Source organism: Chenopodium quinoa, unplaced genomic scaffold, assembly GCF_001683475.1.
Source record: "Chenopodium quinoa cultivar QQ74 unplaced genomic scaffold, ASM168347v1, whole genome shotgun sequence".
In the NCBI taxonomy this organism is placed as follows: domain Eukaryota; kingdom Viridiplantae; phylum Streptophyta; class Magnoliopsida; order Caryophyllales; family Amaranthaceae; genus Chenopodium; species Chenopodium quinoa.
Window position 1 is genome coordinate 7,548,148 of NW_018743574.1, and position 27,006 is coordinate 7,575,153.

Consider the following 27,006-nt stretch of genomic DNA (forward strand, 5'->3'; position numbering starts at 1 on the left):
ATTATATCGTGCAATTTGGGGAGTACTCGTCAATGAAAATGTATTTGGAATATGCATGGTCAATTTTCAAAAGAAATAAAAACAAAGAGGAGGTGGCCAATGAGAAAGCAGACTTTGACGTCATGTCGTGTTTTTATCACAAGGGGGGTGCTCTCAAGTCTCAACTAGCAAGATTCAAGGTACCACGATTTTTTGGGGGAAGATTTTATGAACAATGAACTTCTGCCAACTTGCGTCCATCCTATACAAGTCCAAATTTTTGAGTTTTCAATTCTCATTCATGGATAAGACATCCAATTGTTTATTTCAGATGATCAATAACACAAATTAATTTACATTCAGAGTAACACTAAAAATACTTTTAGAGTAACACTAAAAATACTTTCAGAGTAACAATATGGGTTTGTTATCTTCAACTTGTTTACTCTTTAGTTCAGTTCAGCTTTAATCAGTTCATAATTTTCTTCTCTCGTAAAATATACAGTACAATTTAGCTCCAATCAATTCAGTAAATCATAACAACCCCTTAATTTAGATAAAATATTTCCTTTATTTTAAATTATTTGTAAAAATTTGACCTAAAATATAAATATAAAATGTCTAATTAATAAAATAACATGAAACAAAGTTCTCAAAAATAACTACCAGTAAAATAATTTGAAACGAAAGTAGTAAGGGCTTGTTCTCATTAAGTGAATGAGCTGAACTGAATTTATTAGAGCTGTACTGAACTGAATTGAACTAAACTAAATTGAAGTAAAATAAATATTTTATAATAGAAGGAAATTTAGGGTTGAACTGAACAGAACTTAGGGCCTTTTCATATTTACTGAGCTGAGCTGAACTGAACTCGACTGAACTGATTGGAGCTAAACTGAACTGAACTGATTGGAGCTGAACTGAACTAAACTGAACTAAGTTGAAATGAATATTTTATGAGAGAGCGAAATTAAGAGCTGAACTGAACTGAACTGATTGAACCTGAATTGAACTGAACTAATTGGAGCTGAACTGAAAATAAGTAAATATGAACATGTCCTTATTAGAACTGAACCGAACTAAAAATAATCGTATGAGAGCAAACTCTAAGTCCAATATAGAGTACGTAGAGTAGAGTAGTAGACAAAAAAAAAGACAAAGTTACGTTCCGGTTAAACAAATGAGGTAACCCGAAGTTGTTGCGATAATCTCTTCCCTTTTCAGTTAATCATCAACTGACGGTGCTAATTCTATCTCATCCCTCCCTTCCCTTTCACACACACACTCTCCTTCATCCCTTTTCTCTCTCCTCTGTAAAGCCATGTCATGGCTAACCTCCATTGCCAACTCTCTCAAGCTCGATGACTACGAAGAGGAAGATGATGCAACCACCGCTAATTCCAGAGAAAATCAACCATTTCGACCTCAAAACCCTAATAATGGCGACGATCAACAAATCAACACTCGTAATACAGACTCCGCCGATTCATCCTCACCCTCCGATCATCAAACCTCCACTCCTCGAGGCGTCAAAGACGATCTCTCCGAGTTCTCCAAAACCCTAACTCGTCAACTTTGGGGCGTCGCCTCGTTTCTCGCTCCTCCCCCTCCTTCTCAGATCTCTGATCGCGATCCGCAGATTGATGATTCCGATCCTGATTCCGACGATCTTTCTGGAATTACAGGGATTCGGAACGATTTGTCGGAGATTGGCGGGAGATTTCGGTCTGGAATTTCGAAGTTATCGACTAATAAAGCGGTTTCTGAGTTTTCGAAGATCGCTTCGAATATACTGCAGTTTGCTTCGGAGGATGATTTGTCGATCGAGGATTATGCTAAGCGAGGCGTTGTTGGTGCGACTGAAGAGGTTGTTGCATTTGCTAGGGATGTTGCTATGCATCCTGAGACTTGGATTGATTTTCCTTTGCCTGATGATGATGAAGATGAAGGTACATTGAGTTCTGCTTTCCTTTTCATTACGATATTGCTTACAAATTTCGAAATTGCCAAATGCCAACTGAGTTAATTTTTGGTTATGAAATTGATTTTTTTTCGATGATGAATTGTGGATATTACTTGTTATCAGAAAATCCTAGTGCTATAGATGATTGAACACCTTGCTGGTTAATATTGAATGTCATTTCATTCGATGATAGGCCGTGTTGCGAAGGACTGTACTATAGATGATTTATTTATTCTGTTGAGAAGAAGGTGTTATGCTACAATTTGGCTATTATTTCTGACTTTCTGAAGGAGTGTATTATTGTTCTATTGAAAGTGGTTATCTAGAAGAAGTTGTTTATAATTTGTGGAAGAGTTTGATTGTTTGAAAGTTATATACTCACATTTGTTGCTCTACTATTCAGTCTCATACTCTCATTATATGAAAAGTTGCATCTCTATTTTCACCACGAAATCACGCTATGAGGATGAAGTAACCTGAATTGTTGAGTTATATACTCAGAACAAAAGCAACATTTTATCCTTGTTTTTTTTAGTTTTTGCCGTTCAGTATTTTGCTGCCCTGTTTCGTTTTTGCCTTTGTTCTATGTTATTTGCTTTACAGAAGGTTTGGGGTTTAGATTTCTAATGTTTTTTCTTTCTAGTTTGGGGTTAATTTTAATGTTTAATCTTTCTAGTGTATCTTGCAATTCATGATGTTTCCTCCTATTTTCAGATTTTGACTTGTCAAATGCTCAGCAAGAACATGCATTGGCTGTTGAACGTCTTGCACCTGAACTGGCTGCCCTTAGAACTGAACTTTGCTTGGGCTACATGAATGAAGGCTCCTTTTGGAAAATCTATTTTGTGCTCGTGCACCCTAGACTTAGCCGACAAGATGCTGAAATCTTGACTACACCACAGGTAGGTTGTTATTTTTGTCATCAAATTCTTTAATAAGCTGCTGAGCTATTTACAATTTAACTGCAAGTCTGTGCATTATATGATTGTGAGCAATGGTGTTGATTCTTGAAATCAAATGCATTGAAATAAGGGCTTTAGGAAGCCAATTAACCAGTTTGGTTATCTGCAGTCTAATGTAGTTTTCTTGTGTTTGGTAGTTAGTGAAGCATAAGTAATAATAGAATATGTGGGAACCTTAGACAACTGACAATAGTTTTTTTTTTTTTTTTTTTTTTTTTTTTTTTTAAATAGTGGAACAAGTTATGTGAACTGAAGACAAAGAAAGGGGGTTTTTAATTCTAAACTGATATTGAAACAAGAATCTCATCTTATTGTATGGATTTTATGTCTTAATTCTTATGGATCTTGGCTATCTTGCCTATTACTATTCACAGGATCAAACCCATTTGGCCATTTGTACATCAATTAGGTGTTGAAGGAGAGCCTGAGATCATTAATTAGGGACAGCGAGTGTTGGAGGAGTTTGAGATCCAAGCCATGGTGTTTAAAAAGTCTTGGGGCCAAAATTGTTGGACTGACTTGAGAAAATGAAGTTATTCATTATAAAGTTGTTCTAGAGGTAGCAATAGTAATTTAAACTGTTTGAAAAGGTAGTAATCTTCAACAATTTTATGCTACATAGAGAAAAATAGTCACAGCTTATTTTGTTAATTAGGTAGTAATTCACAAACTTTTAGATAAATAAAGACAGGGAGACCCATTTTGGAGAGTGGTGGAAAGTCCACAGCTCTGTGTCAAATAAGGACAAATTTCTTCCCTACTTATCATGCGACTTTGGTAACGGATGTATGCTTCTTAAGCCATTTTGAAGGCCAAAATTGAACTTTTGATTTGATTATCTTAAAATATGGGCAATGGCATGCAAGCTGCAAAGTGTTTATAAAGACTTTTCCGTACCTTCGGTGAAATGTAAACAAAACAGGCATCCCATGGCCATGATTGCCTTATGTTTATACAGATCAGTATGGTAATTGTCCAGATGTATTCCCTTGATTAAAGCCATTTTTCATCCGAGCAGACCAAATCTAGCAAAATTGTGAACATCTCTAGGGCTGAATTGGAGGAAGTTATGCCAATTACAAAGAATACTTGTCTTTGCGAAGGTTACAACTTACAAGGGATATAGGATATGTGACTAATTGCCTATGGGAGCCCTTAAATATTCCTTTGTGAACCACTTACCCCTAGGAGGAATTTATTGAATCAAAAAGCTTTGTTTCATCCGCATTTGGTTGTTGTCTCTTGGTTGAAAGTTCTATCTTTCCTATTGATAATTTTTTAACACCAAGTTGATTCCATTAGTTGAACTTCCATTTGATGCACTCTCTATTACACTTTCCTTCACAGACTACTGTGTGTTACTGCCATACTGATCTTCACCCGGTTTCTGCAGATTATGAGAGCCAGAGCAATGCTAACCCAAGAACTCCGTACCCCTGGCAAATCAAGTTCATATGACTCCAAAAGTGGCAAGGAGTCTATTAATTCCACTGAGATGTCACATGAAGAGCATCTATCTGTTCCAGTTGCTGATCCGACTGAGTACATCCCAGTTGAAATATCAGCTGTTGAGCCAGCCTCATCTGTGGTAGAAGATGTTGAAATAGATAAACATCCAATTACTAGCACTGAAATTCCTGTTATAGACAAGGCAGTTGTTGGTGAAGTTAATAAAAAGACCACAGACAATGAGGAACCAACATCCAACACCAGCAAAAGTAATGTTGATGTTCCCGAGGAAGTTTCAAAGAAGCAAATGGACATCAATAAGCCTACACCAGCCATTTCCAAAAGCATAGATCAGAAAGATGAAGAGGATGTTGATGATTGGCTGAAAGAAGATAGTACTGAAGGAGGTTCATTCAAGGGAACATCCTATGAAGTTGGAAATGACGATGATGTATCATTTAGTGATCTTGAGGAAGATGATGATGTTCCCACAAGCTATAAGAAATCTGGGAATGTAAATTCTTCTGCTAAAGAATCTAGTGATTGGATTCAGCTAAGCAAACAATCATCTGATTCTTCCAAGGATATTAATGCAAAAGGTGTAAATCGTTCTGGATCAAACACCGCGAATTCTCATGAGAACAAGGAATCTAATGACTGGCTAGATGTTGAAGATATTGATGATGCTTGATGTCAGTTACAATTCCATATTTTTATGGGTACTGTACTAGTGTGTACTATCCCTCCTTTTTAGTTGTCTGGTTTACTTGGTTTCCATGACTGTCTTATGTAAATATAATGTATTTTTAATTCACGAATTAGTTCTAATGGAATAATTTTCAACAGCTGTAAGAAATTGTCAATATGAATGCCTCTTGTATATCATAGCTCTCTCAGCCCTCTGTCTCGTGACTCTCATCTACAGTTATTGTTATCGAATTTATGTATCTGTTGCTCAAGAAAAATTTGCTAATAGATACTGGATTCTCAGTCAGCTCATCATAGTAGCACAGACTATAACACAAGTACGAGGTAAGAATTTTCGGAGACAAACTAATGCCAGTCAGTTGGTCACATATAGCTGTTAAAAACATAATGATTTATAATCTATTTGCATTATGTACAGGTTAACTAAAGAGGAGAAAATCCTCATATACTACTGTTACACTTATACCTTCCTAATAAGCAGAACCTATACTTGTGTATTTACAATTTACAGGAGACTGTGGCTTGAGATAACTTTCTTCATGACCAGATGGGTCCAAAATTGCCTGAGATCCTCTCAAGTCGAGACCATAGAAAGCTACCTAGAGATAGTAAACTTGGCTTATCGTCCTTTCCATTTGTGTCATTGTAGTTTCTGTTTTTGTTGAGTGATTTATCATGCAGCACAATTGTTCCACCAATCTCTTTTTCCATTGCTTCCACCATTTCTTTGCTTATCTTGAGCCCGGAAGCATCTGTAACATAAAATGTTCCAGTCGCCTTTTCACCTCTGGTACCAATCTCAGCTCTTGTTACGGATAGCCCATTCTCCCGGAAAACCCTTGTTACATCTGACAGTAGTCCTGTTCTATCCTTGGCAGTAATATCTAACTTCAAACCCTACATAAGAGAAACACATTCAGTGTTAGTTATGTTTTTTAGACCAGTAATCATATTCATTTGAGAAAAAAAGGGAGGGAACTGATAGTCACTTAGTCATACCTGTGTGCCTCTCCTTTCCACTGCAGCAATCAAGCATTGACTTACTTTGCGCCTCTCTTTTTCAGTGTTCAGTGTACATCCATCTTTGCGTCGTACATAATATTCCTGATATGAGCATGCATGCATAGGGTTAACATTCTCTTAAATCCTGTGCAAGTATTCAAAAAGAACAGATGATGGGTACGCATTCACACCAATTTTCCGAAAAAACTCAACAAGTAGGTTTTAAACACAATTCTAATAGCAGAAGCTAAAGTTGATCCGAAAAATGGGCCTCAAATTGGACAATATACAAGAGGTGACCTAAAACTGATAGACTGATGCTTAAAAAAATGACCAAGTATACAGTAAAAGAATAGAGCAGGAGAAGAGATTCACCTGAACTGCAATGGGGGAGTTGGAAGAAATGGCAGCATGAAACACCATGTACTGCATGTCAGTTAGAGCACAGACTGTATCGAAAAGCAACTTGGGACGATCTCTACACCTTATATTTACCACAGAATACCCCTTCTCTTTACAAGTATCTATTGATACATGAGTACATTCACAACTCATCTCATGAAGCCTCTCATACTTCATGCCTTCAGCATCGAATACACTGCCCCCACAATTACAGCAAGTCGTGTAGTCCTCATCAGCCAACATGAGTTGGTGGAGCCTCCTTTCAGTGTGGGTCTGAGTCGCAGCAGGGATTGTCCATCTCACAGTCTGCTTCTCACCGTTCTTATGATGAGCCTCCACGACAGTCTGTAAATGTTCTTGTATATGAGAAAGGCGTTTCTGATCAGTGATTGGTCTGCCCATCTCCTGGTCATCCACGTAGATGATACAAGCACCCCGGTGGTTATGGGTCCATGCAACACCAGCGCTGACATGACACCCCAGCTCAGCAAGCACAGCTGACACTTCAGACAGTAGGCCAGGCTGATCTGTCATAGTAATCTCCAAGGCCGTGTGCTCCATTACCACATGTCGAGGTCTCACCTCCCTCCCAGGACATACTTGCTCCTCTTCTGAATTTCTCTTGGTACATACAGCCTTCAAAATTTCAACCACAATTTACGTTACTCAAAACTCTTCATTTTCCCTCAAGTACTCGTGACATAAACTTTAGAATGAAATAGCATTAATATGTGAAATGTGAAAGAATAGTGTTGTAGAAAAAGAAAGTACCTTCTGAATGTACTGAATGAGAGCTTCATCAGTAATCTTGTTGCCAAATTGATCCGTCACGTGGAAGACTGAAATCCATGCAATTAAATTAAACCCACATGGCTTAGCTCCAGAATCAATTTTTATTTTTATTCAGCTACTGATCTTGTCTAGTTATTTTTGGTCATAAAGTAGAAAGAGATAACGAAATTGACATGAAATATAATACTAACCGTCCATAAACCATCCACCATCAGAGCAAATGTAAGATTTGGAGATATAAAGGTCAAGATCAGTTAAGATTTGAACAACTTCTAGCAGAATCCCATGCTTGTTTGCACTATCAACCTGTGTTTCACATAAAGCAATTAACTAAACACAACCATATTCATATAATTTCCATCACAAGTAAATTCATACAATTGCTTTCAACATCCAACAAATAGTGACTATTTGATTTCTTATCCACACGTACCCTGGCCCATCACCTAACTTACACATGAAGTCACATAAATCAGTTCAATCCAAAATAAGACTGACCAAACTTTTAATGTAACCAATATTGATTGATTTAGTAAGATAATGAACCTGATTATTCCCAATTCGAATAGTACCAAACTAACCTGAAACCAAACTGAATAACTCGACATACACCCCAATACGATCTAGAAACATTTGCCATCACTATCTAATTCTTTCGTCTAGGAAAGATTCTCTACTTCAATAGTTCTAAAATGTAATCTAGTTTTTAGGAAGTTGTCATTTACAATGGTTCACTCCTATAATGGCAGGAACACTCAGCATGATCCACTTGTGAACATGTTTCTTGACAACCAAACAATCCTTAAAAAATCTTTTTACTTGCAAATTGCAATCCGTACAATCTGGAACATTTAGTCGTATACTATTAACAATTATTCAATTATGATAAGGATTCCTTGTTCTATCAGCTCATGGTATTAAAAATTATTAATTAATCATTGTGATAATAATAATGACAACCTTCTTGCCGTCGTGGACTTCACTATATGTCTATCTCCCTATAAATAATTCTTGCACTACTCCTTCAATCCGAAATTAATAATCCATGTAAAAATGTATGATGTTCAAGAAATACTAAACCATATAGTGTTAACAAAATATCTTAGTGGGACGGAAGAGTATAATGTATAAATCGAATTGGCTAACTGGTCAATCACCAAAGTAATACTCTTTAGAGTGTACCAACCTTCACGACTTTACCACATTTAACATTATCAATTTATCTAACTAGGATACTTGAAAACTTCAGCCACAAATCCACCCTACTACTATACTATATACCAAATTATCACAATTAGTGTTTGATAAAGTAACACCACAAAGCTTTTATAATGTGGTGTTTATAATTACAACTATAACTTAGACGAGGATTTCATAATTAATAGTTGAATACATTCAATAATTTAAATGGAATCTGACGTGTGGTATCTCTTTTTGGTGCTTTCCAACTCTATTAATGGATACTATATAGAATCCATAATTATAGACCCATCAATTGGAATTTTAATCAAGAACCATAATTAGATTAAACAAATGTATAAATTTCCAAAAAAAAATTAAAATTAAACAAAAATAGGCGGTGGGTCAAGAATGTCTAACCTTGATAAGGGTGCAATTTTTACTGGAATCGTTGTCAATACAAACCCTACAAAATCAAACCCACAAATTAAAAAACAGAATTTAAGTTTGAAAATTTAGAAACTTTAATCACAATTAATCTGCTAATAAATTTGGGAGCTTTAAAAAAATAAAACCTTGGAGGGTTGATACGTTCGATCAAAGATTCGAACGCAGGATTGTAGTATGGCCTGTAATAGCAAAATTGTTCCATTGATTTCTGACGCTTTTTATATTTCCTCTGTTTCTTTTCTTACTTTTTTTATAGTTTAGTTAAAGGGAATTCCCAATTTCCCAGTAAATATATTTACTTCCAATTAAACCCAAGAATTAAAAATGAAAAAGAGGAAATCTTTAATGGGTTTGAATGAAATTGCAATGAGTTTGAAATAGAAGGTTAATAATGGAAGAAAAACAGATTTGTAGGAAAAGAGGAGAGAGAAAGAAAGAGGTGATGCAAAAAACTGAGAAGAAAGAGAAAGAAAGGATGGATTTGTTGTAACAAAAGGTCTGATATTGTTGGGAGATGGGAAGAAGAAAACAGAGGTTGAGAGGAGAGAGAAAGTAAAAGGCAGGTGGAAAGAGAGATGTGGTTTATATATATACCATCACCCATTTTTTTCATAGAAATTGGATTTCCGAGAGTGAAGGGGAGTCTAGTCAACTATGAATCTAACAGTTTTTACCCTTTTTTTACTCTGTTTTTCTCCGTCAAACTAAAAAAATAAAAAGAGTAAAAATTAAAAAAAATTAATAATCATTTGAAATTATTTTTTTTGGTTAAAATAAAAGATAACCACAAATAAATTTTTGGATGTGGCTGGCTACACGTCGTGACTAGTCATCACATAACTTACGCCGCTAGTGTTGCAGGGGTTACTTGACAATGCTACACGAATAACTCGACCAGTGTTACAAAAGGTTATTTTGTTAGGGATTACTTTGTCAGTGTTTTAAAGAGGGATTACTTTGTCAGTGTTTTAAAGAGGGATTACTTTGTCAGTGTTTTAAAGATTACTCAATTAGTATTATAGGGTTGTATTGTTCTTTTTACAAGCGGTCATATGTTGTGATCAGCTAAACAAATGAAAAACCAACTAAAAGATAACACAATCATGACAAACTTGAAGAGATTTTAAAGTTACTAATTATGGCCAATCTTATAGCATAAAAATTAATAATTTCACTAAATTAAATCAAACTTCTTCAAGGTTTTTGACTTTTAAATTAACTATCACCATTTGTTGAATCTACTATTAATTTGATTTTGTATTGAAGGATGTTTTGTTCATTGTACTATTGTACATCATTATTTTTGTAAAACTATTGTTTGGTCACGTGTTGATAATCTTCAAGAAAACCATTCTCAAGGCATTGCATGCATTATGAATTGCAACTTTTTTTCCATTTGAGTTTCTTTTATACTACCAACGTTTTATATTTTTTACAATTTAATATTTTATATCTCACAAATAATCTAAAGTTACAAAAAAAATAACACGGTGTTTTTCTTGTTTGTAATTTAAATAGGGAAATCTTTTTATCAACGACCGTCATTTTATTAAATAACAACTTTTGAGAATAGCTACGGGAGAAAATCGTGTAAAAACCAAACATGTAAACAACTTAAACAAATGAGGGGTTATAACTGAATTTTCAAACCTAGGGTTATAGTGTCAGTGATCAAGAAAATGTAATTAGAAATATATGAGTTTTAGAGCCTGATCAAATCACGAGGGACCCACCTTATTTCATTAAAAACGAGTACTAAAGCAAATAAATCAAAATTGCAAAATTTAACACGGAGGAATGATTAAATAACTTAACAAAACTCTTTCTCATAATCTGATTACATATACTCTTCAAATAAAATGATTTCAAATAAAAAGAGATTTTCATACACTAGTTATGTTGAATTCAACCACGGAGTAGTCTTCCAAATCCATTAATCTTACGTCCCTTAAATTAAAAAGATACTAATTACGTAATTAGCAAAATAAATGTGATTATGCTCAATATTGCGACTCACTTACGTGCAAAGCCATTGAGTAAAGTTGAAGAAAATCATATGAACATAGATTATTTTTTTATTTTTTTTAAAAAAATGCGATGGTCTCTTAGCTATATACCACGTATACAAATTATGCCAGGTGGCAAATTGCCACATTTACAGCCTGTATATTTATGCGGCGGCTCGCCACCGCTGCTGTTTACATGAGGCTACTAAGCAAACGAATCAGTCTTCGCAATTTATTTATATTTCAAATATTTATACCATTCAAATAATGCACAAATTTTAGATATACTATTCCGTACAACTTATGTTAATTTTATTTATATTATTAAAATATTAATCCATTTGCCAATTGCCATTCACATTTAGATACATTCTGTGTTTCTGTATTGCCCCTTGCCAAAGCAAAATTTAACAACATTGTGTATTTTCTAGATAAACTTAAATTGAGTTATTCCAAATTAATGTTTTTTATTCTTTTCTCATAAATGATAATGTTTGTTATTGATATGATTGACTTATATATTATTCACATTTCACAGATGAAGTACGAGTATTGTCTATTATGCGATTTATCTTTTGATTTTGATACTACGCACACATTTGTATATTCGTATAATATAATTAATTAAGTTAGGAGGTCTTTTTTTCTTGATTTCTATCTAATTATAGGTTATAGCATTTGCTTCATTAAGCATGTATTATTCATAGGCGGTAGGCCTTAACATTAGAATGTTATTCTCAATTTATAAGCATCTAGACAAAATTACAGCATGCACAGGAATTTAGCAAATTAAATACGAAAGGAGTCATGTACGTAAATGTAGAAAAAGTTGAAAAATGAGAAGGTATTAAGTTTTTCAACATGTTATTGACTCGTATACTATATATGTGAATATGGTCACATTATATTAGGAGATCCATCCCTTCTTGTTACTTATAATTAGTTGGAATTATAATTGAACCAATTCGAGTATGATGATTATAGCTAACGAATTAATTAAACTCTTTATAAGTTAGAGTAAGTGAGATGCGTGAGGAGCTGAGGATAGCTAGGTGACAACCTATTTTCCTATTCTATTGGTCTCAAAACACATAATTTGTATTACTTTTCATCATACACAGATTTAACGTACCAGAAAGAAAAACAATACTATAACAAGAGTTTGAACTAGCCAAGGTGTCTAAGATTTTTTATTCACCTTTCTAAAGTAAATTTTAAAATATACGAAGTAAAACATTTTAGAGGAGGTTCTTATAAATGTAAGGTGACGTAAATAAAGTAACAGTGCTGATGCTAAGTTGTGAGTCGAGACTCGAGACACTATACAACCTTTTATATACTCCGTGAACAAGTACTATAACCATTTTTTAATTAGGATGCTCAGGCAGTTCACCGGAGCTTGTATCTTAGCTTCGACTACATTCAGATTCAATCCGGATCGCACACCTGACTAGTACAGTAGAACCATATAAGAGGCGAATAAAACTATTTAAACATGAAAATATGCAATTTGTAGGACTAATTGGAGTGACTTGTTTGGGTTGGATGTGTGCTAATATTTGCAGGGTTAGGCCCAAAAGAGTGCCTCAGAACTACAGAAGCCAACAACAGTATAACGTCCAAACAGCAGACCCATACATGATGCATGTCATACATCCAATTATGAAGTATCCAACAAATTGTGAAACAAGAAAAACGGCGTATAATTATTATCATTTTTTTTTCTTTTGGGAAAGTCATCATCAATTGTTTAATCATCATAATTTCCAGATTTTGCAGCACCGCATAAAATATATACAAGTAAAATTATATAAAATCACAAAAAAGAATAAAAAAACGAATATGTTTAAGAAAAAAACAGATCTTGTATCAGACATTCAGACGCAATCCACCAGCATCACTGCATCAGATATTATCCACCTACAAAAATATTACAATGTATATTGTATTTTTTCAGTATTTTTAAAGTATTATTATACAGAGTTTTTTTTTTTTAACTAAAGTTTATTTTTTTTCTAGAAATTTTTTGAAATAAAATATGTGAGTATGAAATAGAAATAAGGGGCCGTTTGGTTGAGGATAATTAGGTAAGGGAATGGGAATCAACTGGCCCCATTCCCTTTATTGATGTTTGTTTAGCACTTTTAATCATTTCCATTGCCCTCCCCATTACCCCAAATCCTTCCAACTCCATTTCCCACCCCCCTAGACTTTCCCATTCCCTTTCCCTACCCACCTTCACACCACCACATCACCACCTTCACACCTACCAACACCACCGAAAAACCAGCCTGACCACCGCCGCCCCTACCCCGACCACCGTCGCCCCTCCCCCAAGCCTCGCCGCCCTCCCCTCCCACGCAAAAACCACCCCCAGCCCCGCAAAACCCTAGCCGCCCCTTCCCCTCCCCTCGCCGCCCACTAATAAACGCGCGCCGCTCAAAACCCCCTCCCCTCGCCGCCCAAAAGACCCTCCCCTACCTCGAAAAACCTCCGAAAACCCTAAGGGAGGTTTTTCGACGAGGGTGAGATTCGTCGTTTTGGGTCCAGCGAGTGGTGGGGGAGAGTTTGCGAAGGGCGGCGAGGGGAGGGGGAGGGCCGGCGAGGGGTTTCGTGGCTGGGAATGATGAAAACCATATGAATTGTGCGGTGGTGTGGTGGTTGTGGTGGTGGTGGTGTGGTGGTGGATTGATTCCCTTGTTTTAAAAACAAACAACAAAGCAAAAAAAGGGTATCTTCATTCCATTCTTCTCCTTTCCCTTTATTCATTCCATTCTGATTCCCTCATGCGAACCAAACTGCCCCTAACAAAAATATATAAGTAGGGTGGGTAAGAGAGAAAATTACTAAATATTTGTAAAATGGGGATAGCAGAAAGATAATTAATTTGTAAAAATTGATGCTTATAGCATCCATAATGGTTAGCTAAAGATATGTAGTTTTGGCTTACCATTGTTATTCTCAAGCTACAATAATTTAAGCAATAAGTTCGACAATAACAAGCTACATCAATTAAATTCACAAAAATAAATTAATCGATGCTTTCACTAATGGGGCTTCCACTACAGCGGAAAAGGCTCTCTCAAAGGGTAAGGGTATTCAATGCATCTAATTAAATTCTCGATCCACCTTCTCTTTGTCAAAAAGAAGAAAATATTGAACAATACATACATTGGTCTTTGTGACACTACATAGCATAGCTTTGTAGTTTCATCAAAGCTACATTGATTGTAGCTCCATTATTGGTGAGCTACTAGCTTTAACTATTTATAAATTGCAAGTTATGAATCACTTATCAACCATTGGGGTTTAGAAGGAAACCTAGCCTGATACCATGAGAGAAGTATTTGGCGTGGCTTATCATTAAGAAAAGTGTGCAATTTACTACTATAAAAGAGTCTAGGTTAAGCCTAAGGTTAACAAACTAATTACATATTACATATATGATATATACATTAATATATAATATAACACTCTAACTAAATAAAGGAGTATTGCAATTGTTATATAACGGACAAATAAAATAAAATAAAAGTCTTATGATTGATTGATTATTGCATAACGGAAGAAGTTCTTCGTTATCACTCTTAACCCTAAGGCCTTAACCAAAAAAACGGATGAAGTATTATCACGGATTATTATTAATTATTTATTATTATTGAGTACTCCGTATTACGGGTATTGTTATTTCCGTGTATTTTGTGAGAGCGAGTTTGGGAAATTTGGTTTAGCTGAGAGAGGTTTCGCTTTCTTTTCCACACAACACCAAGACGACTCTGCAAATCTTCCATTAATCTTGTACCGCAATTTCTGCTCATTTTCCCTCTTTCTTTCCAGGTTTTACCCCTTTTTCTCCCTCTTTGTTTGCTTAATTGTTGTAATTTGACAGTTTCCAGATTATGATGATTTCACAATTAACAATAATCCGCTAAAAATCATCAACAATAATCCCGAAACCCTATTTTTATTTTTGATTTGTTTGAATGGATTTGCAATTGGTGAACAAGGGTATTGAATTCACACGTAAGAAGAAGAAGTGGGTTCTTCTTTTAGCAGCTTTTGGGGTAACTGGGTATGGTGCTTATAGGGTTTATAATTCTCCATCTGTTGCTAGAAAAAGGAAGAAATTTGTGAAATTATGTAGTGCCCTTGTTTCTATCATTGTTGCTGTTTCTGATTCTGCTGAGACTGTTGGGATTCTTTCTAAAGATTTAAGGGAATTTCTTCAGTCAGATTCTAATGAAATTCCCAATAGTTTGAAGCAGATCTCAAAATTAGCTCAATCAGAAGATTTCTCTGATTCTGTTGTTAGGATTACTGCTGCTTTGACAAGGGGGGTTTTCAGGGGTTGTCAGGCAGAATATTCCACTAATGATACTACTAAGGGTGATTCAAATTCGGGTTTTTATGACCGATTTATGGATAAGCTGTTATCGGATTCTGGCTCAGGGTTTGCTTCTGTGGTTACTGGTAGTTTTGCCAGAAATTTGGTGACTGCATTCTATTCAATTGAAGAGTCTGGTAGAGAATCGAATTCGAGTGTGAAGACAAATGCTGGTGGTTCCGGAAAGGAGGCTCCATTGCCTAAATGGGTTGATGCAATGTGTAGTGATCGTTGCAGGGATCTCTTTGGTGAATGCATAGAGAAGTTTGTTAGCACTGCTGTTGCGGTTTATCTTGACAAAACTATGAATATTAACACCTATGATGAGTTGTTTGCTGGATTGACGAATCCAAAGCATAATAAACAAGTGAGAGATTTGTTGGTGACGGTATGCAATGGTTCGATTGAAACCTTGGTTAAGACATCTCACCAGGTTCTAACAAGTTCAGAATCTGGTGAAAAAGTGGGGTCTGATTCTTCTTCTTCTTCTGTATCTCGGTTTGTTGTGACACGTTCCAATTCAGATGTGGTGTCAAAGACTTTATGTTCGGTGATTGGTGATGCCCATAATGTGATCAATGTTAAACAGAATGAACTTGGACGAGGAAAGTTTAATGATTCAAAGCAAAGTAGGAAGTCATCTAGTGGCAGTTGGATGTCAACAATGTCTTCAACCTTGGCTGAGCCGAGTAATAGAAAACTTGTCCTTGATGTTACTGGCAGAGTGACGTTTGAGACTGTGAGATCATTCCTGGAATTTTTGCTTGGGAGGTTGTTTTCCAGCGTGAAAAGAAGTGTCCGCGTTGTGAATAGTGCTATCATCGACACTGGTCATCAAGTTGTAAGATATGTTACGGCAAAATCTTACATTGTTGCTACTATATGCATCTCACTGTGCTTACATATACTGGGTGGCCCTTGGCAATTGATGCCTGCTTGAGTTAGTAAGCCTCTTCCTTGACAGTTGAAATTCCTCATAGCATATGCCTCTATTGTACGTTGTAAAGTTTTTCATTTGATTATTTCCAAGTTCATGAATGTTTTATTCTACCTTGGTAACAAAACATCATTGTCAGTATTTTCAAGTGTTCTACATGTTTAACTGACCTTGATGTAAATCTTGATGTATATATGAGCTATTAACTCTGGAAATTTGTGTAGTACTTTGGTAAAACTTTTACTTTTGATTTGCAATTGATATAAGATTCTCATTTGTGCATTATATCTACTAGACTGTAATATCAGTATTACTTTATTATGCTCATAATTATAGCATTCTATTGGTAAGATGTATGAGTAATTCTCTCTATATGGCGGAGTTTGAATTTTACTCCGAGGTATCAAATCCTAATGTCATTGGATTTCTAGGTTGGGTTATGAATATGCCTCCAACGGTTGAGCAGATATTTGTCCTCAAATGCCTAAATTTGACAATCCTACTTGGAGTTTGTGGTTGAATTGTGCAAGCACTCTAGCTTGATCCACCTCAACTCACTTAATTTTTTTTATGCTCACTTATTCAAGAATAAAATAGATGATTCTGAAGTCCCTGGTTTGAAATCCTGCATTTATTAGATTCTCCTAAGCTCTTTTGTGTCAAAACCAGCCTTCAGTTTTTGTGTATCGCTGTCTTAGTGCACTGCTTTACTTTTTAGAAGTTTAGCATGAGTTATTAGAGTGGAATGTTTCAAATGGAGCACCACAACAAACATGGTAAGGCATATGTACATAGCATTAGGCTTACAAGGCATGAGTCAACAGAGTATGGACGACATTGGTAATATGGTGATTGACTAAGAATTTCTTAAAGAAACACTGTCCCTGTAGGTTTAGAAATTGGGCTGATTCCCTCCACCCACAGTTCAGCTTTGGAGTCCAGAATGCTTTGTATTGCAGAATGTCTCCTTTTGAGAAATCTGAAGAAACTGAATATGCCTTCACAATTCATTCTCCTATCTCCATGATTGAGAAGCAAAATATGATCAAATTACGAACATAGCAAGAGGGGATTTGCTGATGATGGTTTGAGCATGGCAGATAGGTTACATGGTTTTCTATTGTTTGGCAAAAGCGGTGCAATGGAAGCAGGATTAAGCATTAGAATTACTTTAAAAGTGTCACGGTTGCAGAAACTGAAGCAAAACTCCTAGCAAAGTTAGTGGAAACTGGAAAGTGCCTTAGCATAGCTAAATTTTTAGCTAGAGTAGTATGGTTGATAAGTGTTCAATGTATCACCACTCGGATTAATAGATGTGAGAAATGTGATCTGATTCATTGATGTCGAACTGGTCAAATCTTTCTTTTTTGTCCAATAAATTTTACATTACTTGTAACAGGCAGTAAATATACAGGCATATAATGATATAAAACCTGTAGATGCCAGAATTGTATGTGCTTGTAGTTTCGAACATATGGATAGAGTTTCTGAAGATCATCCTGTTGTTGACATTTGAATCGAGATTGTCATTTGTCTATCTTAAATGCAGTGTTGGTAATTTGGTATAGCTGTTATTATAGAGCATATTCAGCTGATTTCCGTTCATATGTTTGAGAGTTTGCCAGGGAAACACCACCTTGGGAGGACATCATGGACGAGGCATGAATGTGTGCCTTGCAAATTGCAATCCGTTAATTTATAATTGTACTTCGTATACACTAAATTGTGTGCATTAGCTTAACGTACAGTTCTAAAGATAGTGGTGCTTGAGCTTGACCATATGCAGGGTTATGGCCTTGTGAGTTCAACAAGTGAAAGTGGACTGGACTTCAGCAGTTCAATAGTGTTTATTTGCTTTTTTTTTTTTTTTTTTTTTTTTTTTTGATCTCATTCTAAAAGTGGGCTGGTGTTTTCTCATGTTTCCTGGCCTTTAGCAACGTTATTGTTGTTATTTTGTTTAGTGTGCTAACTTAAAGCCCACCTACCGGCCCAAGTTTCAGATACTCCAACACATACAACACAATGTATTTTCAAATAGCATTATATCACCGGGTCAGCGGTTGTGCATAAAACTGGACTGGACAAGTCATATCGTATTGAGCTCGTGCCAATCTTTCATCATTAAGAATGTAAGACTCACTACATTGTATTGTGTCGGATCATGTCTTGCTGCCTTGCTAGTGACTCCTTAAAATTTTTAAGAAATAATACCCCACAAAGCCCTAAACAGTTGGGAGTACATTGTATGTTTTTTTTTTTTTTTTGGGTTGTTGACAATGTACATTGTATGTTGAGACGAATTAATAGCAAACAAGTACTTTCATTATAAAAAAAATTCAAATTTTGCTGATTTTTAAAAGAAAATTAGAAAAAGGAACTTTGAAACACTATTAATATCATGAAAAAGGCTCTTTAACCTTGCACATTATAGCCGCCGGAAAATTGGCCTCTAGCAACTTTATCTAGGAGAAACCGTTGCTTCCGTGACCAAAATCACCTCTTTTAAAGTGCAGCATACTATTTTGTGGATAAATTAAAGGTTGTTGAAAATTTTATCCATGATAGTTACTCTAGTTGATTGTTCATAGAATCCTAATTTTTTTTTTTCGTTTAATTTAACTGATAATAAAGTGCTACATACAAATCTCACGTGGGTAGAATTCAAGGCTGCATAGTACCTAATTCAATTCATTAAGATTATACTTTTATTTGACAAACTTGAGATTGAATGACCCTTTTTGACGAAGTTGTGTACGGAGTAATATTTTACAGAATATGTTTTCAAATTTACTAAGGAGTATTCAATTGCATTTCTAAATAACATTATGTCTTCCATTTCCTTAGGATTAGGCTATTAGCAATGTGGCATGCATGATCCTCATCTACCTAATTCAATGCTAATTTTCGATAATCATATACAAACTCAAATACTCTCTTCGTCCTTTAAACATTAATTATCCCTTTTATTTCACTTTAAAATATTTTATTTAATTTCCTTTGAAAAAAAAGATTTGAATTAATTGAGTGATCGAATAAGAATAAATTCTTTTCAGTTTATTCCAATTACTTATGGAGTATTATTTATACGTGTACTTGTCAAACTATATCACATCAAAGTACATCATAACTTCTTATATTTGTCTTTTATAATAAAATGTATGGTAGGGAATATGGTATAGAGAAATTATGGTGACCATATGATTAATAATAAATAAATTAGGTAAACATAAGTAAACTAAAAATAAAATTAGGGCAATTTTTTTAACACCACTTGATATATCCACCAAATAATGTTAATTATGGAGTAAAAAGAAGGGGTAAACAAAAAATTGGATGAATATTATGTAATCAATATTCTTTAATTATAAAATTGGGACAGTAGTCAACCAATCATTGGGCCTTAGATACTTTGCTTTCTGACCGACCATATCAATGGTGGGATCCTAATCTTCATTTTACCACTTTATTGCATGCTGCATCACTTTTTTCTTATGTCGTCTTTATAAGTTCATCATATATTAATTTTAATTTAATGATCATTAAATTTCACGTATATATTCAATTCCATCCCTCTTATATATAGCTCCTCACATATGTGAAGGACTATAATGTCCTTTCCCTCTCTTCAAAAGAGATGTTGGATTAATCCGATTATAGATAAACGATCTATTTTTTCGGTTTGTTTGTAATTAGTAAGTCGTATGTGATAGAAGGTCATTTTTTACTCGAAAAGATATGTAACAAGTGGGTATAGTATTTGAATAAAGCTAAGAATATGAAGTAAAGAAGCATTAGCACGCGAGACCAAAAGTTTTTGCTAATTATAAATCAAACACCAACTTTAATTCATCTTTACAAGAGAACAATTCCATATTTTAACAGGAAACTTGAAAAAAAATTTCCTATCAATGGAGTTACAAAGAAAAAACCTCACCCCGCCCAATCAAATAATAATAATAATAATAATATAAGACCATCCGAAAAACTACACTAATCTCTTATGATCTACATAGATTGAGAGAATATATAGATCGATCATACATCTAATTCATAATATATATATATATAGCTGCCTTGTATAATTAATCTCCCTTGTCCAATTTTATTTATTAGTACAAGTATTCATCATATATCTATATATATTATTTATTGATTTATATATCGATATAGATGATCTGCATAGCCTTAATGATCGAGGATTTTTTTTTATGTACTTAGTTATAGTGAAAAAATATAATACGTTGATTAATTATATGATTTTATATTTGCATGGGCGTGTGCATTAAGTTGCTGGTCGTTGAGAACGAACATTGTTGTTGTTGAAGTTGCTGAAGTTTCCAAATATTGCTGAGATGCATTAATTTCCTTTGGAGTATGAATGATTCGGCTTTGAGCCGTTCATTTTCTCTCCTTACATGTTGAATTTGATGGGTCATTAACCGCAGATGGTTCGACCGCTCCCGAGTTTGGATTTTAAGTTCATTCGCATTGTTCCTTAGATTTTCTAGGTGTTTTTGTTTCCGCATCCGGGACCGTCTAGCTGATTCCCGGTTTGATAGCATCCGCTTACGCTTTCGCTCATCGATGTTGTTCTTGGCTGGATCATCAGGACACGTACGTCGATTTGGGTTTTGGATTGGATCATCATAACTTGAACCTGAACTTGAACTTGAGTTGGTAGGGTTTGAGTTTTGGTTTGGTTGATCCTGATTAGGGCTCAATTCTTCATAACTAGGGGATCTTTTTGGACGTTCTGAACCTAAATCAGTACCAACATGGTAAGGACCTAGGTCAAGTTCGTCAAAAGGAGGTGATTGTTGGGTTGGGCTTTCAAAATTGGCATGGTATTGACTTAAGTTAAGTTGGTCAAAACAAGTTGTGTTTGTGCTTTGACTTTCTGAACCTAAGTCTGAACCAATATGGCAACTACCTAGATTTGTATTGTCAAAGCTAGGCAATACTTTGTTTGGAAATTCCGAACCTAAGTCTGATCCAGCATGGTAACAGCTTAGGTTTGGTTGTTCCGAACCTAAGTCTGATCCGGCATGGTAACAACTTAGGTTAGGACGTTCCGAACCTAGACCAAAACCGGCATGGTAACAACTTAGGTTGGACTTATTACTAGACTTGGGTTTATTTGAATCATTAGGTTTATAAAGAGTGGAAGTAAAAAAAGATTCAAGATTCTCCCACGGGGTGAAACCGCCGTTGAAGGGGTTACTACTACTATTGCTAAAGACGGATTCGGAGGGGAGAACGGTGGACATCATGGCTGAGAAATAGCTTATAGGTAGGGGGTAGAACGAAAGAAGAGGAAAAGGGGAGAAAGGAATTGTAAGGGAGGATTATTTATGGACAAGCCAAGCACCCCCAAAAAGCTAAAGTTTTGATCGTGGGTTCCACAATGTGAGGAGAAATGAAGGGCAATTTGGTCATAAGTTCATTACTTTTGAATCAAGTGGCACTTAAAGTGGGGCCGGTCATAAATCACAATTACCATCTGCTTTTTTATAAAGTGATTTAGGTTAATTAGCTTACTCACGAAGGAACGAGTAAAGTGGGCCATTAATTTTTAACCGTGTCGGAAAATGATAGGTTACTCGTGTGAGAAGCCAAATAGCTTGGAAAATTGCTTACCAATAAATTTCATTTGTATTAACTCGGCGGCTTGTTACGGCTAGCATTAGCCATTTTATGACTAACTATAGAAGGTTATGGCTCGGCTCGGCTCCAATATGGCTCCGTAGCTTTTAGATAATTAAATTTTATTATCAATCATTTGGATTCTTAGCTTTTGCACTATTTTGTTTTTTTTTTTAAATGATGCCTTCATTTTAGGCTTTTTTTTTAAATAAAAATTTACTTGCTTTGTTTTTCTTTGCATGCTACAAAATTTTATACTAATGTCACTATTGTCTATTGCTATTGATTGATTGCTAAAATTTTGGAAATAATGAATACAACGTAAATGCTTACGTATTGCTATACCTTAAGCTAATTATTAAATGAAAGGTAGACTTATAAATTATAATTGATTGAAGACAAAGTTTACTCGGCTATCTCGTCGTATATATGCTCATATTGTCATGCATACGAGATGTCACTACTTATTTTTTTCTATACTTCATGATATAGATTTTGAATTCCAGCGGATAGTTAGCTAAGTAATCAATTAATATCTAAATATAAAACTATATGTGTATGTGTGTTAAAGCTTTTCTTAAGAGTAAGATATTGATGATTGATCAACACATCGAATGTTTTCATTTTTTTGATAATACGGAGTATTGTTTAATAGGATTCATGAAATGTTTATCAATAAATATACTACCTCCGTTTTTATTATGTGCAACAAAAGGGTATTATTTGTGAGATATAAAATATTCCTTTGTTGCACATAATAAAAAACGGAGGTAGTAATAAATTTTCTTACAAAAATTCATGCTTATTAATTCAATACTAAATTTTGAAAGAATTTCTCGAGCTAGGGATGTTGGTAAATATCTTGATTCCAAAGTATATTGAAGGCAAAAGGGATATAAAAGATTAAAAGTAGAAGAATCAATAAGCTAAGATATGTAATTCTTTGAGGAAGTTACACTTCAAACACTTTATTTGCCCCTATATATATTCCAATAATAGTTTTATGTCGTTTCACTTACTTTGCCAGACATACTGCATTTTAGTACTTGTATATTGTAAGCTTTGTCAAAATTTTACGTCCTAACGCATGGTATCAAAGACCGCAACTTTAATTTATTGATAATTACTCATTAATCATCTTTTTTATAATCTAGTGGTCGTAATTTGGTACTTAAGGAATGAAGGTCGCATGTTTAATACAAGTATATACTTATTAATTGGTATCACGGATATATTTTTCTTTGCAAGAAAATATAATTATGCTTGTAAAAATATGTAATGGCTTTAATATTTTAGGAGTATTATACGTAAGTAGATATGATGTGGATGATGTAGGGTGAAATTAAAGTGCTTTAAGAGATAAATTTGTGAAACATGTGTTAGAAAATTAACATAGAAGACGTCGATGGTGTGGTGGAACTACTTTAATAAACAGAATATGCGGATCAACTGAGGAAAAAGATCAAAAGAACAAAACTCTTTATATTTTGGTATACTACTTCATGAACAATAGCCAGTAATTTTAATGAATCATGATCGATCACAATCGTGAAAAATCGACTCACATCATACAACCTTCTAGAGGGTTGTATGTGTGCATGTTAGCTTCAATCTTAACACTGTGATGAATATATAAAGTGATGAAGGAATCGACAAAAGAAACATATATATATATATCAATAATGAAGCAATCAATTTAGAGACATGTATAATATATAGTAAAGAAGAGATAGGGAAATAAATACAGGTTGAGATGAATGAATTGAACCAAAAAAGAAAAGCAAAGGTAGTGTTTCGGGTGAAAACAATGGGACCTTGTCGAAGGTCCGATGAAGTGGTGAAGACTGGATTCGGTCCAAGTGATGTTGGGCCGAAGGTTTCCTGCACAACAAACGCACGTAAACTAGCCTCGGGGGTGTTGCCGAGGGAGGCCCCTCCGATGCTAAAGTCAGTACAGTGTGTAGAGAGAGAATGCTATACAAGAGAATTAATTGTTTGAGGCTTTTTTTTGAATCATTTAATGACTAGGCCCAATTGGACTAAATTGGACCCAAACAACTTGCCCCCCAGACCCGATTTGGAAGGATGACGGGTCGGGTTGGATTAATCAGAAAAGGAGGGAAGTAAATGATTTAATTAATCCAAGGAATTCGGATTTAAACCGTAATTAATGAAATAACAACGGTTGGGCGAATAATTGTGGAAGTTGGACGGATAATGGGCGGTTTAATCACGAGGTCGTGTGTTTAACGGTTACTTAGTGGGGTGTTTAAGAGAAATTGAAGCGCGGACTCCCAGAATTCCCATTTCTGGAGATATAATTAGAGGCGCGTCATCTCTCCTCACTTATTCACCAACACAAACCCAGAATTCTCGAGAAAGCCCAAGAACCCGCGTCAAAACTTCGCAAATTCCCCGAGCATTAAGCTTAGAAACTGAGACTCGTCACTACCAATTCGTAAATCGGCAACTTTCGCTTCAGATTAAGGTAATTTCCTTTGATTTTAGTTTATTTTTCTTCGAATTTGAACTCTTTCCCCTTTTTTCGACTTTTTTCTTCGAAACTCATCCATGGTGAGAGGAGTTAGAGGTAGGGCCCGTGCTCCAAGAAGAGCAAGGCCAATTCCCGATCCTAGGAACAGGACTGGGATCTGGAATGGGCAGAGAATAGAGCCTGACCCTGCTGAAGGGATTAGGGCGACTCCCATTTCTTCGGCTCCTCCTCAGGGAACAGAGGGGCCGAGCGTTTCTGGGTGGGACGATGAAGTTCGCGCTATCCTTTGGGACATCCTTCCTGGGTTTTCGGAGTGGGAGGATGCTGAAGTAGCTTCGGCCATGATAAAGAACCGCCCCTACTCGTGGTGGGTAGAGAATGCTGAACAATATCGGTTTTCCGAGCAGATTGAGTTGCATTACGGCATCCTTGAAGCTGATGGGTATTGGTGCCGAATGCCCGTGGCATCCGATAGAATCCATCGTCCACCCCCGGGGTATGTGGGGGTGTACACAAGACAACTTCAGTATGGGCTGAGGTTCCCTTTGGACGTATTCGTCCGAGACTTGCTGATCCATTATAATATTTCCCTATGTCAGCTAACTCCCATTAGCATCCGAAGGGTGATGACATACCTATGGGTCTGCAAGTTCTTCAGGTATGTGCCGAACCTGCACTGCTTCAAAAAGCTCCATCGGCTAGTGCCAAATATTCAAAGTGGGCACGAAAATCACGGTTCTGGGTGGTACCGGATTGAGTCTCGGTCCCAGTACCTAACCATGTGGCCGAACGACTCTTCAGACAAGGACTGGAGAGGTCAATGGATTTGGGTTAGGGCGCCCACGGACCCGGGCCACCCTTGCGTCTTCAGCGCTCCCAGGTATCTTGCTGAGCCTGATCCCAACATGGGAAGTTTAGGTCCCCCCGAAGATAACGGCCCAGATCCGAACCTTAATCAACAGAACATCTTCGGCAAGTTGCCGAACCGGGGAGGCAGCGGTCGAATGCAGCATATCCCGGAGACTTGGCTCCCCGATACGCATTATGTCTTCCAAGATAACATGTTAGCAGCTGTCGGCCTCAGCCGAAAGTTTAGGGATGGTAAGCTTCTTTGGCTGGGGCTGAGGCCTTTTAATTATCTCTTTTCCTCCGTTTTCACTTCGCACTTTTCTGCTGTGCCAACCTAGCTGAACTGACCTTTTTCCTCTTCTTTTTCAGAGCGGGACGAGACCAACGTCGGCATTAACTACGCTCGTCTTGGCGTCAACCGAGAACGAGTTGTAACTGATCGGGCCCCCTCTATCACTGAATCGAGGCATAGGGAAGTTCATCTAGACTCTTCCCATTTCCAAATTGAGGCTGTTGCTCTGTATCAGAGGCAGAAGCCTTGGTGGAAGAAGAGGGATCCCTGGTTTCAGCTGTTAGACGAAGAAGCTGAAGCTGCCCGTACGGCCGAAGAGGTTGCACGGGTTATTGAAGCTTGTGAAGGAGGAGAAGGGTCCTCCAGGGCTGCTGAAGAAGAAGCTGCAGCTAGGGCAGCTGAAGAAGACGAGGCTTTGCTGAAGACCTCGGTGAGCTTTTTAGACTTAGTTTTGTTTTGTTTTTTTTTTTTTTTTTTTTTTACTCACATTCTTCCTCCCCCCTGTCTTTTACAGTCCGAAGAGAGTAATAGACATAGAGAAGGGAAAGCCCCTGCTCGTCCCGAAGACCAGGTACAAGAAGAGTCTAAAGACTGAGACATGGATGAGCAGCCGCTTCAGAAAAGGCGACAAAGAATGGCCATCATCGGCCCGCATGACTTTCAGAGGAGGCCGATGACCATCGGCATCGAGATAAGGGAACCTGAGGAAGGCGGTGGATCGCCGAGGGTTCCCCGACCGCCACCTCAATCACCTCCGAAGACCCCTCCGCCACCTCCCTAGATGGAGGTGGATCAGAAAACTCCCGATCTTAAGGGAGGGGTCCAAGAGGAAGTTCAAGAGAGTGTTGCTGAGCACAGAGATGAGGATGCTGTGATGCCCAGTGCTGAGGGTTTCACGGCTGACATTGCAAGAGAGGTTGAGGCTTTCGTCCTCACACCTGAAGAAGAAGCAGAGGTCATAATAATTGACTCTGCTGAGAAAAAGGAGGATGCCGAGCCATCCAAGATTCAAGAAGCTCCATCGTCATCCTTCCCTTCCTTCCAGACGCTGCAGTCTGGAGAAATGGGTTTCTCGGCCCCCCGAATGCCAATCCCAGATCACTTCTGGGACCTCATATGGGGTCAGAACCGAGAAGGTGCTGCAGCCTACTTCGGCGATTTTGCTGGCATGTTCGAAGTAGATAGGGCAAGGATCTGGTCGCTAAAGGCCACTGCTGGGATGGGCGAATCCAGCAGATCAGTTCCAGACCCAGCCAGGTTTAACCAACTGCTGATGATGCAGGTGATTCTCCTTCCTTGCCTTTATCTCCTTTTCAATTCAGCTCTTCAATTCAGTTTTTTTTTTTTTTTGGCTGACTTGTGCTCCTGCTTCCAGTTCGTGCACAATCAGACTCTCACTGTAGAGCTGATAGATACCTTACAAGATATGGTAGACGATGCTGAGTATGACAAGAAGGTAGCTGAGGAGGATCTAAAGCTTGCTAAGCTGAAGCAAGCAGCGGCTGAAGAGAAGCA

The 27,006-nt window shown here is 36.6% G+C and overlaps 4 protein-coding genes across 4 annotated transcripts; 2 read left to right on the plus strand and 2 right to left on the minus strand.

Moving 5' to 3' along the window:
* The first annotated feature begins 1,112 nt into the window (after positions 1–1,112).
* Positions 1,113–5,238, plus strand: LOC110682455. Its single transcript, XM_021858795.1, has 3 exons — positions 1,113–1,928; positions 2,657–2,844; positions 4,298–5,238. The coding sequence occupies exons 1-3, from the start codon at positions 1,301–1,303 to the stop codon at positions 5,042–5,044; spliced, it is 1,563 nt and encodes a 520-aa protein (XP_021714487.1). The 5' UTR covers positions 1,113–1,300; the 3' UTR covers positions 5,045–5,238.
* Positions 5,239–5,372: 134 nt separating this feature from the next.
* Positions 5,373–9,726, minus strand: LOC110682457 (ACT domain-containing protein ACR1-like). Its single transcript, XM_021858796.1, has 7 exons — positions 9,012–9,726; positions 8,857–8,902; positions 7,449–7,563; positions 7,237–7,304; positions 6,439–7,101; positions 6,061–6,165; positions 5,373–5,958 (listed from the first exon to the last, which is right to left on the minus strand). The coding sequence occupies exons 1-7, from the start codon at positions 9,086–9,088 to the stop codon at positions 5,599–5,601; spliced, it is 1,434 nt and encodes a 477-aa protein (XP_021714488.1). The 5' UTR covers positions 9,089–9,726; the 3' UTR covers positions 5,373–5,598.
* Positions 9,727–14,472: 4,746 nt separating this feature from the next.
* Positions 14,473–16,498, plus strand: LOC110682458 (protein PHLOEM PROTEIN 2-LIKE A10-like). Its single transcript, XM_021858797.1, has one exon. It carries the CDS (start codon positions 14,876–14,878, stop codon positions 16,214–16,216), a length of 1,341 nt encoding a protein of 446 aa, XP_021714489.1. The 5' UTR covers positions 14,473–14,875; the 3' UTR covers positions 16,217–16,498.
* A 3,506-nt stretch (positions 16,499–20,004) lies between these two features.
* LOC110682459 (basic leucine zipper 34-like) lies at positions 20,005–21,653 on the minus strand. The gene has a single exon (XM_021858798.1). The coding sequence runs from the start codon at positions 21,481–21,483 to the stop codon at positions 20,473–20,475; it is 1,011 nt and encodes a 336-aa protein (XP_021714490.1). The 5' UTR covers positions 21,484–21,653; the 3' UTR covers positions 20,005–20,472.
* Positions 21,654–27,006: the final 5,353 nt, after the last annotated feature.

Bases quoted from the DNA above. Each gene is read 5' to 3' on its own strand.
- LOC110682455 (XM_021858795.1), top strand. From the start codon at position 1,301: ATGTCATGGCTAACCTCCATTGCCAACTCTCTCAAGCTCGATGACTAC. The intron at 1,929-2,656 runs GTACATTGAGTT...TCCTATTTTCAG, and splicing joins TGATGATGATGAAGATGAAG to ATTTTGACTTGTCAAATGCT. The intron at 2,845-4,297 runs GTAGGTTGTTAT...CGGTTTCTGCAG, and splicing joins AAATCTTGACTACACCACAG to ATTATGAGAGCCAGAGCAAT.
- LOC110682457 (XM_021858796.1), bottom strand. From the start codon at position 9,088: ATGGAACAATTTTGCTATTACAGGCCATACTACAATCCTGCGTTCGAA. The intron at 7,564-8,856 runs GTTAGACATTCT...TGTGAAACACAG, and splicing joins AAAATTGCACCCTTATCAAG to GTTGATAGTGCAAACAAGCA. The intron at 6,166-6,438 runs GTGAATCTCTTC...TGCTCATATCAG, and splicing joins ACTCCCCCATTGCAGTTCAG to GAATATTATGTACGACGCAA.
- LOC110682458 (XM_021858797.1), top strand. From the start codon at position 14,876: ATGGATTTGCAATTGGTGAACAAGGGTATTGAATTCACACGTAAGAAG.
- LOC110682459 (XM_021858798.1), bottom strand. From the start codon at position 21,483: ATGATGTCCACCGTTCTCCCCTCCGAATCCGTCTTTAGCAATAGTAGT.